This window comes from Phalangium opilio, unplaced genomic scaffold (genome assembly GCF_054372755.1).
Source record: "Phalangium opilio isolate 3A_F unplaced genomic scaffold, DU_Popi_V2 ptg000060l_1, whole genome shotgun sequence".
Classification (NCBI taxonomy): domain Eukaryota; kingdom Metazoa; phylum Arthropoda; class Arachnida; order Opiliones; family Phalangiidae; genus Phalangium; species Phalangium opilio.
The window spans coordinates 2887392-2901581 of record NW_028324177.1 but is presented as its reverse complement, the minus strand read 5'-3'; the positions used below and the strand labels follow the sequence as shown (position 1 = coordinate 2901581).

General features: G+C 37.1%; 2 protein-coding genes across 3 annotated transcripts; one reads left to right on the top strand and one right to left on the bottom strand.

The window, feature by feature from the left end:
- The first annotated feature begins 1870 nt into the window (after window positions 1-1870).
- Window positions 1871-8449, top strand: LOC149666553 (uncharacterized). The gene is made up of 4 exons (XM_089841598.1): window positions 1871-2399; window positions 2910-3630; window positions 4630-4877; window positions 8390-8449. The coding sequence occupies exons 2-4, from the start codon at window positions 2967-2969 to the stop codon at window positions 8447-8449; spliced, it is 972 nt and encodes a 323-aa protein (XP_089697724.1). The 5' UTR covers window positions 1871-2399; window positions 2910-2966.
- Window positions 8450-10764: 2315 nt separating this feature from the next.
- Window positions 10765-12330, bottom strand: LOC149666552 (uncharacterized). Of its 2 annotated transcripts, XM_089841530.1 has the most exons (4): window positions 12190-12330; window positions 11796-12011; window positions 11065-11223; window positions 10765-10855 (listed from the first exon to the last, which is right to left on the bottom strand). In XM_089841530.1, the coding sequence occupies exons 1-3, from the start codon at window positions 12266-12268 to the stop codon at window positions 11072-11074; spliced, it is 447 nt and encodes a 148-aa protein (XP_089697656.1). In that variant the 5' UTR covers window positions 12269-12330; the 3' UTR covers window positions 10765-10855; window positions 11065-11071. The 2 variants fall into 2 exon arrangements, with proteins under 2 accessions (XP_089697656.1, XP_089697655.1); XM_089841529.1 differs by having other exon boundaries at window positions 10765-11223.
- Between the last annotated feature and the right edge of the window lie 1860 nt (window positions 12331-14190).

Below are 14190 nucleotides of genomic sequence, written 5' to 3'. Positions count from 1 at the left end.
ATGGGATGATTTTTGATAAAAAGACTTTTCCCCCTGGGGGCATTAAAATATCCGTCCCCCTCGACGAAAGGCTTCTGGCGCCATCTAGCGGCGTAATTTTCGTCCCATAGACGCTGATGTTAAAAAATGGCATTAGAAAATGTACTCTCAACCATCAAAATGTACTTTTCGTACAGAAGACATTAAAATGTACTGAAAAAGTACAATTGTACTACTCAGTACATGATCACCACGAACTAACTCCTCTTTGACGCGTTTTACATCAGCTGCTGACGTCAATTATTGCGAGGAGGGTGCCTTTTTCTTTAAAAAATAGTCCGCGATTCTTTACAGTCCCTTTAATTTAGGATATCGTCTGTTTGTTAATTTGGAACTAAATTATGCCAATAAAATGATTTAAATCCTTTGGATTAATTTTGAAATGAATTAAATTCTAATATTAATTATATATGTGTCTGTGTAATTAATTTATCGTAGAAAAGCGTGTAAGTTTTGGCCTTGCTAAAGCAAGTTTTAAACACTTGCCACGGGAAGGCAGCATACTCCGCACATGCTCACGATGTTAGTCTGTTTATAAGATAACACGGAACTTCAAGTGTCACTAGACAGTAAATACCTCCAAAATGAAGAGTTTGCATATTTACCTCTCCGAGTGACGTATGTCACGGAGAGGTATTACACCGGCCGTGTCTGTCTGTGTGTGTGTCTGTCTGTCAGACCCCACGTGACCGCGTTCGCAGTTTACAAATCGGAGCAAACAAATACCCGATTTCCGGAACGCGTTCGCGGTTCACGGAAATTTGGCCATTCATCTACCAACACCAGTCTTTACTTATTGGCTTCTAAGGACCACAATCTGCTAGTCTTTGTCCGTCCCACATGGACACTAGTCGGTACTTGCTTGCTTCTATGCACCACCATCTTCTGTTCTTCGTCAATTCCACATTGACACCAGCTTCTATGCACCACCATCTTCAGGTCTTTTGTCCATTACACATGGACGCCGGTCAGTACATTCTGGCTTCTTTTCCTCCGTCATCGTTTGGTTTCAAGATATACGCGGCGATCGGCTAGGGTTACGAGAAACGTCTAGCCTCCCAATGGCAGGGCTTCCACCATCGGTTCACGCGAATGCGTTTTTATCTATTATTTGGTTTTAAGATATACGCGGCGATCAGCTAGGGTTACGAGAAACGTCTAGCCTCCCAATGGCAGGGCTTCCACCAAAGGTTCACGCGAATGCGTTTTTATCTATTATTATAATGGAAACGAATCGTATATATAGCCCAAAATTTGAAGAAAGCGGGCAAGAGGGGTACCCTTCACTTTAAACGTCATTATTAGAAAAGTTTCAAAAGATAATAGGAATAACTTTATTTTAAACGATTTAACTATTATTAATGTTAATTATTGAAGATTAAAATAATGAAAAATAATTATATTTATTTAAATATTAAAGATAAACCTCTCAAGTAGCGAAGTCGATTAAATCATTGCCTCCTATATCTATCAAAGCCCGTGCATTGCGTCATGTTTCCTACATTGCCTCCTCTATCTATCAAGGCCCGTGCATTGCGATATATTTTATTCATTGCCTGCTATATCTATCTAGGCCCGTGCATTGCGTTATATTTTAAACAACAACCAAAATGAGAAGCTCCTCTCAAAACCATAATAATTTCTTTTTCTCTGTATAGAGCTATTTCAGAGGGGGTAATGGCTACGTCACCAATGCTATTTGCCCATAGAGAAAACCCTCACAAAATGTCCGCCCTACACTCAAAGGCAGGCCCAATTTTCGTAGCAGACGAAATTCCCCCCCCCTCACTGAAATAGCTCTATAAAAATGAAAATACGGATAATATTTTCGGCAATAGATAGAGGGAGCGCCCTTTACAATTTTGTCCAGTACGACCCTACCTAACCGCTGAGGATGCTGGGAGAACTACGGTGCCGTAGGTGGGGGTACACAGGCAACGCTATAGGTATGGGGGTAATGGCTACGTCACCAATGCTATTTGCCCATAGAGAAAACCCTCACAAAATGTCCGCCCTACACTCAAAGGCAGGCCCAATTTTCGTAGCAGACGAAATTTTTCTCCCACTGAAATAGCTCTATTAAAATGAAAATACGGATAATATTTTCGGCAATAGATAGAGGGAGCGCCCTTTACAATTTTGTCCAGTACGACCCTACCTAACCGCTGAGGATGCTGGGAGGACTACGGTGCCGTAGGTGGGGGTACACAGGCAACGCTATAGGTATGGGGGTTTCCACTCCATTCCTCTCTCCTTCAAGATGGAAAACCCATACGCCGATTCGCGGGACAAGTGACAGTGTTGCCAAGCTATGCATTTTCAAAACCACAAAATAGTGAAACGTTGCTTGTCCACTTAAGGTAAATACAATTAGTCTTTGTCAACTGTTACCGTTTTCCTACCCCCATATATGGAAATTATTCTATGAATAATGTTTAACTGTTTTTTCATACGCCCCCCCCACCCCTAGTTTGAAAGAGACCTTTTTTACAAGCTGGTGTTAAAAAAATTAAACGGCGAAAAAAATATTTGACAATCTAAGAATATTTTTTAAATATAAACAAATGCTGTTTAGTTTATACGCCCTCGATTTGTGAGAGACCTTTTTTACGCACTTTTATCATTCCCTAGTTTGAAAGAGACCTTTTTTACAAGCTGGTGTTAAACAAATTCAACGGCGAAAAAGTATTTGACAATCTAAGAATATTTTTTAAATATTAACAAATGCTGTTTAGTTTATACTCCCCCTATTTGTGAAAGACCTTTTTTACGCACTTTTATCATTCTTTATTTGAATTTCAAAGGTAGTGCTTCATAATTCAATCTTCTGTAATAACTTTCTTCGGAAAATTATATTTCAAACGTTACAGAGTCTTGCAAGGGGATTGCTTTTGCGGATTTTTGTGAGTATTTAACTGAATAATAAAATGGAGGAAGATAATAATGTAAGTAAAGAGGAAATCAGAAAACGAAAGGCAAGGGAAAGAATGAGGGCAAAAAGGTCAGATCCCGAATTTAGGAAACGCGAAAATGAAAGGAGAAGAGCTTTAGCCGCGGAAAAAAAGTCTCTTTCGGGAGCAGGTTCTAGCACACAAAATGTTTGTCCTACCACGAGGCCAGTTGGCCATGATCGTACGAAAGATAATGCATTAAATAAATGTTCTATTGAAAGTACTGTAGGCGTAGGCATATCTATTAATAAGGAACCCAATAATGTACAAAATGTTAATGCTAATATTAGTGAAATCATCGAAAGCGATGAACAAGTACCTTGTACGTCCCATGGTAATGTCTATCCGTTAGAAAGATTAAGAATCTTGAGACAAAATGAAGAATGCAGTAAGAGGGAGTCGCTAGGTAAGGGGAAAAAGCGAGAGAATGAGTCAAATTGTGAAATTGAAAATCAGGGTGGAATATTTACCAAGAAAGTAAAAAGGGTTGATGAATGGTATAGATCAAGCGAACGTGTAAGAAATCAGTTAAGTAAGGCTACTGAACGCCAAGATCCAAAGTATAGGGAAAGTGAACGTGATAGAAACCAAGCGGCTAAGGCGGCTAAACGCCAAGATCCCGAATTTAAAGATAAAGAACGTGATAGAGACCAAGCGGCTAAGGCGGCTAAACGCCAAGATCCCGAATTTAGAGATAAAGAACGTGATAGAAACCACGCGGGTATGGCGGCTAAACGCCAAGATCCCGAGTATAGAGACACTGAACGTGATAGAAATCAGGCAGGTATGGCGGCTAGACGCCAAGATCCCGAGTATAGAGACACTGAACGTGATAGAAACCAGGCGGCTAAGGCGGCTAAACGCCAAGATCCCGAGTATAGAGACACTGAACGTGATAGAAATCAGGCGGCTAAGGCGGCTAAACGCCAAGATCCCGAGTATAGAGACACTGAACGTGATAGAAATCAGGCGGCTAAGGCGGCTAAACGCCAAGATCCCGAGTATAGAGACACTGAACGTGATAGAAACCAAGCAGGTATGGCGTCTAGACGCCAAGATCCCGAGTATAGAGACACTGAACGTGATAGAAACCAAGCAGGTATGGCGGCTAGACGCCAAGATCCCGAGTATAGAGACACTGAACGTGATAGAAACCAGACGGCTAAGGCTGCCAGGCGTGAAGATATAGGTTTTAGAACGTCTGAACGTTCTAGAAATAGATCTTCAGCCGCAGATAGGCGAGCAAACCCCTCGGTTATAGAGCAGACCTATTTTGATAGCATTAAAGACGGCCCAACGTGGCCGTGTGAAGGATGTTCAAATCTTTTTTTTAAGTCATCTGGCACCATTGTAAAGTCCATAGATTTTTTGTCAGTCCCTGGTATTGAACAAAGAGAGTTGAATGATGAAATATTTTTGTGTAGTACTTGTAATAAAAGCGTTAAGAGAAAGCAAATTCCAAAATTTTCAAGGGAAAATGGATTTGTGTTTCCTAAAATACCTGCGCAATTAAGTAACATAAGTAATTTAGAAGAAAGAATGATATCACCACGAATACCATTCATGCAAATACGAAGGTTAGGGTGTGACCAACAACGTGGTATTAAAGGAAATGTGGTTAACGTCCCTATAAATGTAGAGTCCACCGCCTCGGTTTTACCAAGGTTACCTCGAGACACGGATACTATTCAAATTAAGTTTATGAGAAGAATGCAGTATAACACACCCTATTTGTACGAAACTGTGAGACCCAAAGTCATTTTAGAGGCCCTTAACGTTCTGGTAAAAACGCCTTTGTATGTTAAACATGGAATTACCGTTAAGAGTGACATATTAGACCCCATTCCTGAAGAACTTGAATTTATTGTTGACGAAAATGACCGTCAGGTAAATCAAGTTGATGTTTCAGGAGATAATCCAGTAGCGCCAATAAACGCGGGTGACTCCCATAATCCCCCCAAAAATTTCCCCCCGTCCAAATGGGCATAAGACAAAATCCCCCCATTTGCAGACAAAATCCCCCCAAACTGGAGACAAAATCCCTCCCAAATTGGAGACAAAATCCCCCGCTTACGGAACGAAATCCCCACCTTGGAGACGAACCCTTCAGGGGTCATTCCTATTTTAGAGGTCGTTTTCCACAGTGGAAATTTTTTTAGTAGGATAGTAGTAAAAATAGTAGTATTCCCCCTACGAGGAAAAGCGGAACCAATGATGGAGAAAATAGTATGAATTGCCGACTAACCACAAATTTTCGCCTTTTCCAAAATATTGCTGACTAACCATAAATTTCCGCCTTTTCCAAAATATCGCTGACTAACCATAAATTTCCGCCTTTTTTAAAATATCGCTGACTAACTATAAATTTCCGCCTTTTCCAAAATATCGCTGAGTAACCATAAATTTCCGTCTTTTCCAAAATATCGCTGACTAAGCCTAAATTTCAGCCTTTTCCAAAATATCGCTGACTAACCATAAATTTCCCCCTTTTCCAAAATACTGCTGATAACCATAAATTTCCGCCTTTTCCAAAATATTGCCGACTAACCATAAATTTTCGACTTTTCCAAAATACTGCTCATAACCATAAATTTCCGCCTTTTCCAAAATATTGCTGACTAACCATAAATTTCTGCCTTTTCCAAAATATCGCTGACTAACCATAAATTTCCGCCTTTTCCAAAAATATCGCTGACTAGCCATAAATTTCCGCCTTTTCCAAAATACTGCTCATAACCATAAATTTCCGCCTTTTCCAAAATATTGCCGACTAACCATAAATTGCCGCCTTTTCCAAAATATTTTTGACTAACCACAAATTTCCGCCTTTTCCAAAATATCGCTGACTAACCATAAATTTCCCCCTTTTCCAGAATATTGCTGACTAACCTGAAATTTCCCCCTTTTCCAGAATATTGCTGACTAACCATAAATTTCCGCCTTTTCCAAAATATCGCTGACTAACCATAAATTTCCGCCTTTTCCAAAATATCGCTGACTAACCATAAATTTCCGCCTTTTCCAAAATATTGCTGACTAACCATAAAATGCCGCCTTTCCCAAAATATTGGAATTTTGGAAATAAGTTAAAACAAAATCAGTAGTTTACTTCTTTTGGTTTAGGAACATTGTTTGCAATACCTTTCACTCTTGTGAATTATACTTTTGCATTATTATTGAAGATAATCTTTGGATTTGGGCTTCCGTTTACCTTTACTTCTAAATGCCTATTATCTGGGGGATTTTCAATAAAATGATCCTTTCGGTAGGATTTTGTTAAACAGTTTTCCTTTTGGGGGATTTTGTCCTGGACGTTTTCTCTGGGGGGATTTTGTCCTGGACGTTTTCTTTGGGGGGATTTTGTACAAACACGTCTAAAATCGGGGGGAAAATGTCTTGGCAAATCCAAAATAGGGGGATTTTGTCCGGGGGGATTATGTCCAGGGGGATTATGTACGAGACCCCAATAAACGCAGAGGATGATAGCGATGATATGTGGAATGAACCTAACGAAAGTAGTTCGTTAACAGTTGGGAATCAAGATACATTATTAGTTTCTTTAAGTAATTTTTTGCCAAGTAATACCATGCATGTTAAGTTTGCTCCCGGTGAAGGTCAAACCCCAATGTCTTTACTCTTTGACGAGGATGCGGAAGAATTGTCATTCCCGAGCATTTACGTAGGTCAAAAAATGAATCTTAAGGTTAAGGGAAGTTTTGGTGATATTTTTAAATGGGAGCTTCGTAGTATTGATAGGCGCTGTGCTAAAAATCCTTCGAAATTGTTTTACTCTTTTGTCAAATTAGAAACCTTGAAAGTTAGTCAATCTATACAGGTTTGCATGAGGAAAACTAAAAGAACAGATGGGTCGAATTCTAGGAGAGCGATAGCTCTCTTAGATAAGACCTCATACCGACTTTAATGTATAAGGATGGTTTTTTGATTGGTTATAACTTTTTTTGTATCGTATTAACTGCTTTGAAAAAATTCCACAGAACTACAATTCGGGCCCTCAATATGTGGTTAAAATTTCAAGAAGATCCACCCATTAGTTTATTGTATAAAAAATAAAGTTGCTAAGGGTGGTTTTCATTTCCATAAAATTAATCAGCCCTTTTGGTGAAAAAGTTAAATTTTCCCATAGAAATAACATGGAGTTTTTTTCAAATTTAGCCATTTTGTGGCCACCTTTTTGACATGAAATATTCGTTTGTTACGTTTGGGAACGGTTTTATATCAAAATTTAAACCTTTTTCTAGGACCATTTTTAAGGTTTTTGAGAAAAATTAATTTTAAGTATGTTTAATTTTAAATTTTAATAACTACCCCAATCTGCGATATTTTAGCATGGATACGCTGTTTTATTGGTAAATATCAGCGCGACCAATATTGGCCTTTTTTTACGTATAGTTGCGTCATAATAATCCGATTGTTTTTTCATAATGCCTTTTGGTTGAAATGGCCTATCGATAGTGAGATAAGACTGCTTTAATATTGCCGCCGTGACAAATTACCCCGTTTGTGGCCGCCATTTTTTTAAGGGGAAAAAAATTTGAGAGTGGGTCCTTTTTCGTTGCCATTTTCATATTTTTGGAGGATTTGCTCATGGATGGATTTTAAATATAATATAAAGTAGGTTTCAAGCTTTAATATAAGCCTAATTTCATAATTTTCCACCTTTTTATTGTCCCACAATCTATTTCTAAACTTGGCACTTTTTTTAAGGCGGTGAAATTGCGCTAAGCCTTGGCTTTCCGTTAATTTTTGCCGTTTAAAAAAATGTTTACCTCTCGTTGCCCGTTACTTCGCCTTCTCGTATCGTCGTACTTAAGTTTAGACTTGTTTTCTTAAATATTACTTAAATGTATAAAATTTCAATATTATAATTGTGTAAAACGAATTCAATGTTGTTTGTTGATGGGACGCGCCTTGCATTTGAATTTCGTTCCCTCCCTTTAATGGGCCGGAGAATGTTTCTTTACCGCCGTCTTTCGGTCGCTTCAGCCTGAAAACAGCTGTAGTGAGAAATTTTATTTACTATCGCTCTCTCAGATATGACTTCATACTGCTCTTAATGTATAAGGAGGGTTTTTTGTTTTAAATGTATGCGCTCAGTGTGTTGTTGTGTTTGCATTTTAATGCTTCTAATCGTTGTGCGCGTCGAGGTTTACGAATCCAACGTGTGTTACGAAATGAAAATCAAGGGTGGATACTAGTATGATTTAGGCTTTAAAAGGAATTTGACGGCGACATGCAGTCAAGCAAAACGGTATTAGGCCTTGCATATGAAAATTTAAACCTTTTTCTAGGACCATTTTTAAGGATTTTGAGAAAAATTAAGTTTAAGTGCTAAATTTCATGTCTTTTTGCAAACTCTACGCATAAGAGTTTGTTAACAGGTTTCTAAACTGGTGTCACCGGCCAATGATAACAAATACGTACATCATTTTGTTCGTTGAAATTGCTGGTAAATTAATCGAGATCACACGATCACTAAACCCTGTCAACAAACCAATTAATATTTTTTATTCAGACTCTTCCAATCATTTTTGTTGGGTAACTATTAAATTTTTTATTATTTTTTTAGTGCTTATTTTTAGTTACCTAAGAAAAAATTAAACGATGACCAGTTTATTTATATAATGATTATTTTAACATTGCCCAAGAAAACAATAAGCAATAGCCTGTTTTTAATTCTCACCAGGTGCCACTGATAACTGCTACGAAGATAAATTGTTTGTCAAATTGCTGGTAGAATAAATTATTGATTAAGTCGCACGATCACAAAACCGTGTCACCAAAAAAACCAGAGCTGTGCTAATTAACTGGCAACTAATTGAATTGGAATTAGCAATTGGACAATTATGACTTAATTAGCAATTAGGCATAGAGGCTAATTAAATCCCTTTACACACTGATAAACAAATAAACCCTGTCAACCCCACTCTTGGACTACGGGACCATCTAGTAACGTTTGTTTAATCGAAACCACACCATTTATTTGTTTTAAAATTCGACAAAATTTCATTGAGTTATGAAGATTGAAGAAATTGATTAACGCGAGTTGATAAAGAAATTGTTTCATTTATTAATATTTGCTTAGGGACCGTCCATAAACTACGTCACGCGAAAAAAAGCATTTTCTAACCCCCCCCCCCGTCCCCCCAGATCACGCTTTTCTCAGACCCCTCCCCTAAAAACCACGTCACATTTCTTTAACCCCCCCCCTCCGCACTATGATTTGTCTTAATTTACAAATTTAATTTCACTAATTTTTTGAGTGATATGCCGCCCTCTCAGAAATATTTTGCTCGGCTGAAAATTCGAAGTTCTCTTCCGTTTTAAGCTTTTTCCCTCTGATTAACCTTTAGAATTTTAATGTCTGGATGAGCTTTTTATAAGCTTCAAAAAAGTTCCATAAAGCTTAGTTAAAGGGGCACAATTTTTAGGTTTCGACACTGTCACCGAAAACAGACTAATCGAGCTTGAGATTTAGAAAATTTGCCAAAGAATCGAAACCATTTCAATCGGCAGGGGGATTTGATTCATCCTCACAAATAATAGGGGTGAATAAACAGAGACATAAGAGAGTTTACGCTGTTTATTTTAAATGCGCTATTTAAATTGGCTATATAAAGGGGTAAATAGTAGATAATTGCTTAAATTTTCTACTATTTAAGCGATGATGGAATAACAATTTTGGTAAATTATTGTAACGGTGGACTATGGAATGTTGTCTTTCTTCTTCTTCTATAACATTAGAGAGCCAATCGGCCTCTTACTGACTTCGTAACAAAATCAATGCTAAATGTGACGTCACGCATCGAAGAACCCCTCCCTCCCCCTTGTCACGGACAGTCACAAATTTAGAAACCCCCTCCCCCCCATAAGAGTGTGACGTAGTTTATGGACGGTCCCTTACAGCAATTAATGATACATTCATATTAGTATAAATTGTTTATTTCTGTTAATAGGAGTTAAAGGGATAAGAAAATGTTTTTATGAAATATATTTGTAGCTTCAAACGGGTCAACCATTTTTTAGATAACTGGAAAACTAAATGGTTTTGAATCAAAAAGAATGGACTAAGGAAGGAAAAGTTAGTTTATTTTTTCAAAAGATAACAAAATGGTAGGGAAATCATTTCCTATGTTCAAGGGGTAATGAAATGACTGGTAAACCTTTTCTTCAGTTAAAGGGATAATATTTATTAAAATGGATTAATTAGAATGAACATTAATTTATTAAAATGGATCAAAAAGAATGGAATAATGATGGGAAAGTTAATTGAATTTTTTAAAAAATAACAACATGGCTGGGAAAATGAGTCTTCAATTCAAGGGATAAAGAAATAACTGGGAAACGTTTTCTTAAGTTCAAGGGATAAAGAAATCACTGGGAAACATTTTCTTAAGTTCAAGGGATAAAATTTATTAAAATGGATTAATTAGAAAGGTCCTTTAAAGGACCGTTCTAATTAATCCATTTTAATAAATTTTAATAATTTAAATTTAAATAGATGAATATTGATGAAAAAAATTATTTGGTTCAAGAGATAACCATTTTTAAGTCAAGGAATAACGTAATTGCGGGTCAAAAGTGTCTTAAGTTTAAGGTATTACAAAATGGTTGGGAAACCATTTCTCCCGTTACAAAGCATAAACAAATGATTGGGGTAACCATTTATTATTTTAAAGGAAATGAAAATTTTCTAAAATGGATTAATAAGAATGGAATATTAGTCCATTAAAATGAATTAAAAAGAATGCAATAATTTTGGATGAAATTAATTTATTTTGTTAAATGCTTCAATATTAATAAATGTTTTGACAAGAAATTGAATGAAAATTAATATGGTGATGATGCTACAAAAAAATATAAGAAAAATTATATTAATTATCTTCAATGAAAATTTTTAATTGAAACTCAAGAAAAGAATTGAGAATGCAAAAATATTTAAAACTTAGGCTTTCATGATATTAATGAAAAAAAAAAACCCCCCAATAGTAACTTCTTTTCCTGTGCCCCAATATAATAAAAGTGTTAACTTTTTTAAATGTGGTTTAATACTTACAAAATATTTACAGTGAGGTTTCCATATTGTTGGTTGGGATGGTGGTTGGGGTGGTGGTTGTGGTGGTGGTTGGGGTGGTGGTGGTTGTGGTGGTGGTGCTTGGGGTGGTGGTGGTTGTGGTGGTGGTGGTAGTGGTGGTTGTGGTGGTGGTTGCATTACCTATCATGTAACCGTATATAAGACAACTATATATATGCTTGAGCCTTTAACAACTTTGGCTGGTTTGGGTGCGATATACTTTTTTATAATTCATTTTGGTCTTACATGCAGAGTTTCTCAGTCCTACAATTTCAGTTTAATATCTCATTTTCTTTAGATACTTTTATACCATAGAATATCTTTCTACCCCATTGCCAATATTAGAACAAAATTACGCTATGAAAGCCATGGCGATAAAGGGCTCTAACTAAGATTGCTTGCATTAGGCCTACCTAGGGATAGCAGGGAACTTCACTGTCTTTTTTAAATTCAGTAGGGAGCTTTCAGATGGGATAGTAGTACGTCACACCCACCCAAGTCTTCTGGGAGCCATATTGGGTGGTCTCGGCTTCATTCCTGCTTTAAACCCTCCAATATGGCAGCGTAAATTATGTCACGAGACTCAGCTCCAACTGAAAGCTCTCTATAACATTTTATTAAATTTAAAACTAGTTTCCCTAAATGAGATTTTTAACGAAGTGCATAGAAGTTTTTAGGTAGCCCTGGGAAAAGCAATCGAAAATATTTAGTACCTCCGTTTTGCGGACATTCCCGCATTATGTGGCCGGCCTTCTTGCACTTGTAGCAAGTGCGGACCCATTGCCACCGTCCGCGACCGCCACCTCGTCCGCCGCCTCGTCCTCCGCCCCGTCCGCGACGGCCGCCCTGGCCGCCCCGTCCGCGACCGCCGTCGCCGCCGCCGCCGTAAAAGTAGGCATTAACTACTTTAATGTTTTTGCCTTCCATTACTAAGCCCAAACCGACAAACAAGAAATTTTATTGAATAGTTTACAATCAATTACTTTCTATCTAGTTTAAAGTTTGACAATAAATTTAAACATTATAACTTCAAATTTTATGACTTAGCTTCAAAACCCGTTAATTAATAATTTTAACTATTAAAAATTGTGTTTAAAACATACTTACGAGGTTGATAAACGGCTTGCTTTAACAAGTAATAGTACTTTCCCGCCAAAAATATTCCCCGGGCTAGGGGAAGTACCATAGAGCAATTAAACTAGAGTGATAGCACGATTTTACAGAAACGTTTCCAGCTATAATCGCTCCATGCTACTGTTCCAGACTCCAGAGGGCAATAAATTAAAAAAGCTTATTCTCTTGGCTTCTTTTTTGGCGGGAATTGTTACAATTTCCACGTCGTTCCGTTCTCTTACAATTCCGAAGACTTGTAAAAGAATATTAATTGCCACGAATCTTAATTTTTAAGGTTTTATATGATTTATAAACTTAAGTATTTTTGGTTTTTTTATGTTCCTATTGTACAATAACTTTTGTTCTCATTTCAGATTGTGAAATTGTCTTATTTATTCTTAGTCTTAATAGGTTTCACTTTCTCTTGTAATTATATTATCTTCATTAATTTATATTGTATTTTTTTTTCTTTTTACAATTTGCAATTCTGTCAGAAGTTTTTTTTTTGACACTGGGTTCTTTCTGTGCGCCTAAAAGGTACCCTGTGTACCTTTTATTCAGCCAATTCTTTGTGTTTGGCAAGTGGGTTCTCTGTGCTCTCATTAATTGGGTTCTCTGTGCTCTCATTAATTGGGTTCTCTGTGCTCTCATTAATTGGGTTCTCTGTGCTCTCATTAATTGGGTTCTCTGTGCTCCCATTAATTGGGTTCTCTGTGTTCCCATTAATTGGATCTCTTTGTGTATCCAAATTGCAAGTTCCAGTGTGGGATTAAGGTTTCCTTGTGACCCATTGCAAACTGTGTCAAATACGGTACTGCTTGTACTGACTAGAACTCTGCAGGGGTTGAATAAGATTTGCTTTCTTGTGCGATTCGTAAATTTTCATAATGTTTTGTCGGGAGAAAATAAAGAGAAAAAATAAATGCTTAGCAATGCAAAAAGAAAGAGCCCAAAATAAATTGGAACTGTTAGTTAACAGTAAAGCTTTGCAAAAAAAGAAAGCTAAGCGAGTTAAGAATAAGGAATGTTATTTGAAAAACCAAGACAATTTTCAGAGAAGAAATGCAAATAACTATGTTCAGCGTAAACTTGCGCTTGGTACAGCAAAAGGTTGTAAAAGGGCTATGGCACCAGGTGGCACCACTAATGTTGCTTTTTGCTCAAAAAAATTAAAACCCAAACATAAACCAACTAAAGTAGATAAATTTGGTTTTGCGAAAAAGCTCCTCAATGCGGGGATTTTCAAAACGAAAAACAAAAAAATTATAGCCGAAAGCTATAAAAGGTTTTTAGTCAAACGTCTAACTGAAAGACTGGTGGCGTCAGAGTCTTTTAACGGTGAGACTAAAAAACAACGCACGAAGTCTATCTCTCACAAGCTAAAATGCCAAGTGCTAGCTGGTAGAATATTGCATTTGAAAAGGCAATTATATTCGGCTTACCACGCCCAACTAACGAGCATTGTTAGTGAATTTAAGGATTTTGTTCAGAAAATCAAAGAAATTGGGTCCATTGACCCTGGCAATTTGACAGAAGTTGTGGGTGGGAAAAGGCTTCACAGTAGCATGAAAGAGGCCTATTTTCATGAAACTACCTATTATGTGATTGGAAATAATGGTAAAATATTGAAAAATGGCGATGAGTCACATTACGGCAAAATTTTTAAATTGGATTCTGATGGTAGTATAAGAAAAGTTCTGAGAGACCGTGCTACCAGTTCGACTAAAGAATTGTTTGTTGACGAAATGGGAAATATCGTTGACATGAAAAACAATAACGCAACAAGTAATGTTGAATTAGTTTTACAAGTTAATGAGTCGGGTGTTGTTACGAATCTCTTCAACATTGTTGAAACTGAAGAGAAGAATCCAAAAGCAAATTTTGTGATCAATGAAGGTGGCTTTATTGAAACCTTAAACAAAACTGTATATTGGGAATGCAGTGATATTTGTAATGTTCGAACTCGAGCCATTGCAAAAGTACTAGCTTTCGTAA

Excerpts from the sequence above, each read along its gene's own strand:
- LOC149666552 (XM_089841529.1), bottom strand. The coding sequence starts at position 12,268 with ATGGTACTTCCCCTAGCCCGGGGAATATTTTTGGCGGGAAAGTACTAT. Across the intron at positions 12,012-12,189 it reads GCAAGCCGTTTATCAACCTC|TAATGGAAGGCAAAAACATT; the intron begins GTAAGTATGTTT and ends GTTTGGGCTTAG. Across the intron at positions 11,224-11,795 it reads GGAATGTCCGCAAAACGGAG|GTAATGCAACCACCACCACA; the intron begins GTACTAAATATT and ends GTTACATGATAG.
- LOC149666553 (XM_089841598.1), top strand. The coding sequence starts at position 2,967 with ATGGAGGAAGATAATAATGTAAGTAAAGAGGAAATCAGAAAACGAAAG. Across the intron at positions 3,631-4,629 it reads CGAATTTAAAGATAAAGAAC|AGTCCACCGCCTCGGTTTTA; the intron begins GTGATAGAGACC and ends CTATAAATGTAG. Across the intron at positions 4,878-8,389 it reads TTGACGAAAATGACCGTCAG|GTTTCTAAACTGGTGTCACC; the intron begins GTAAATCAAGTT and ends GTTTGTTAACAG.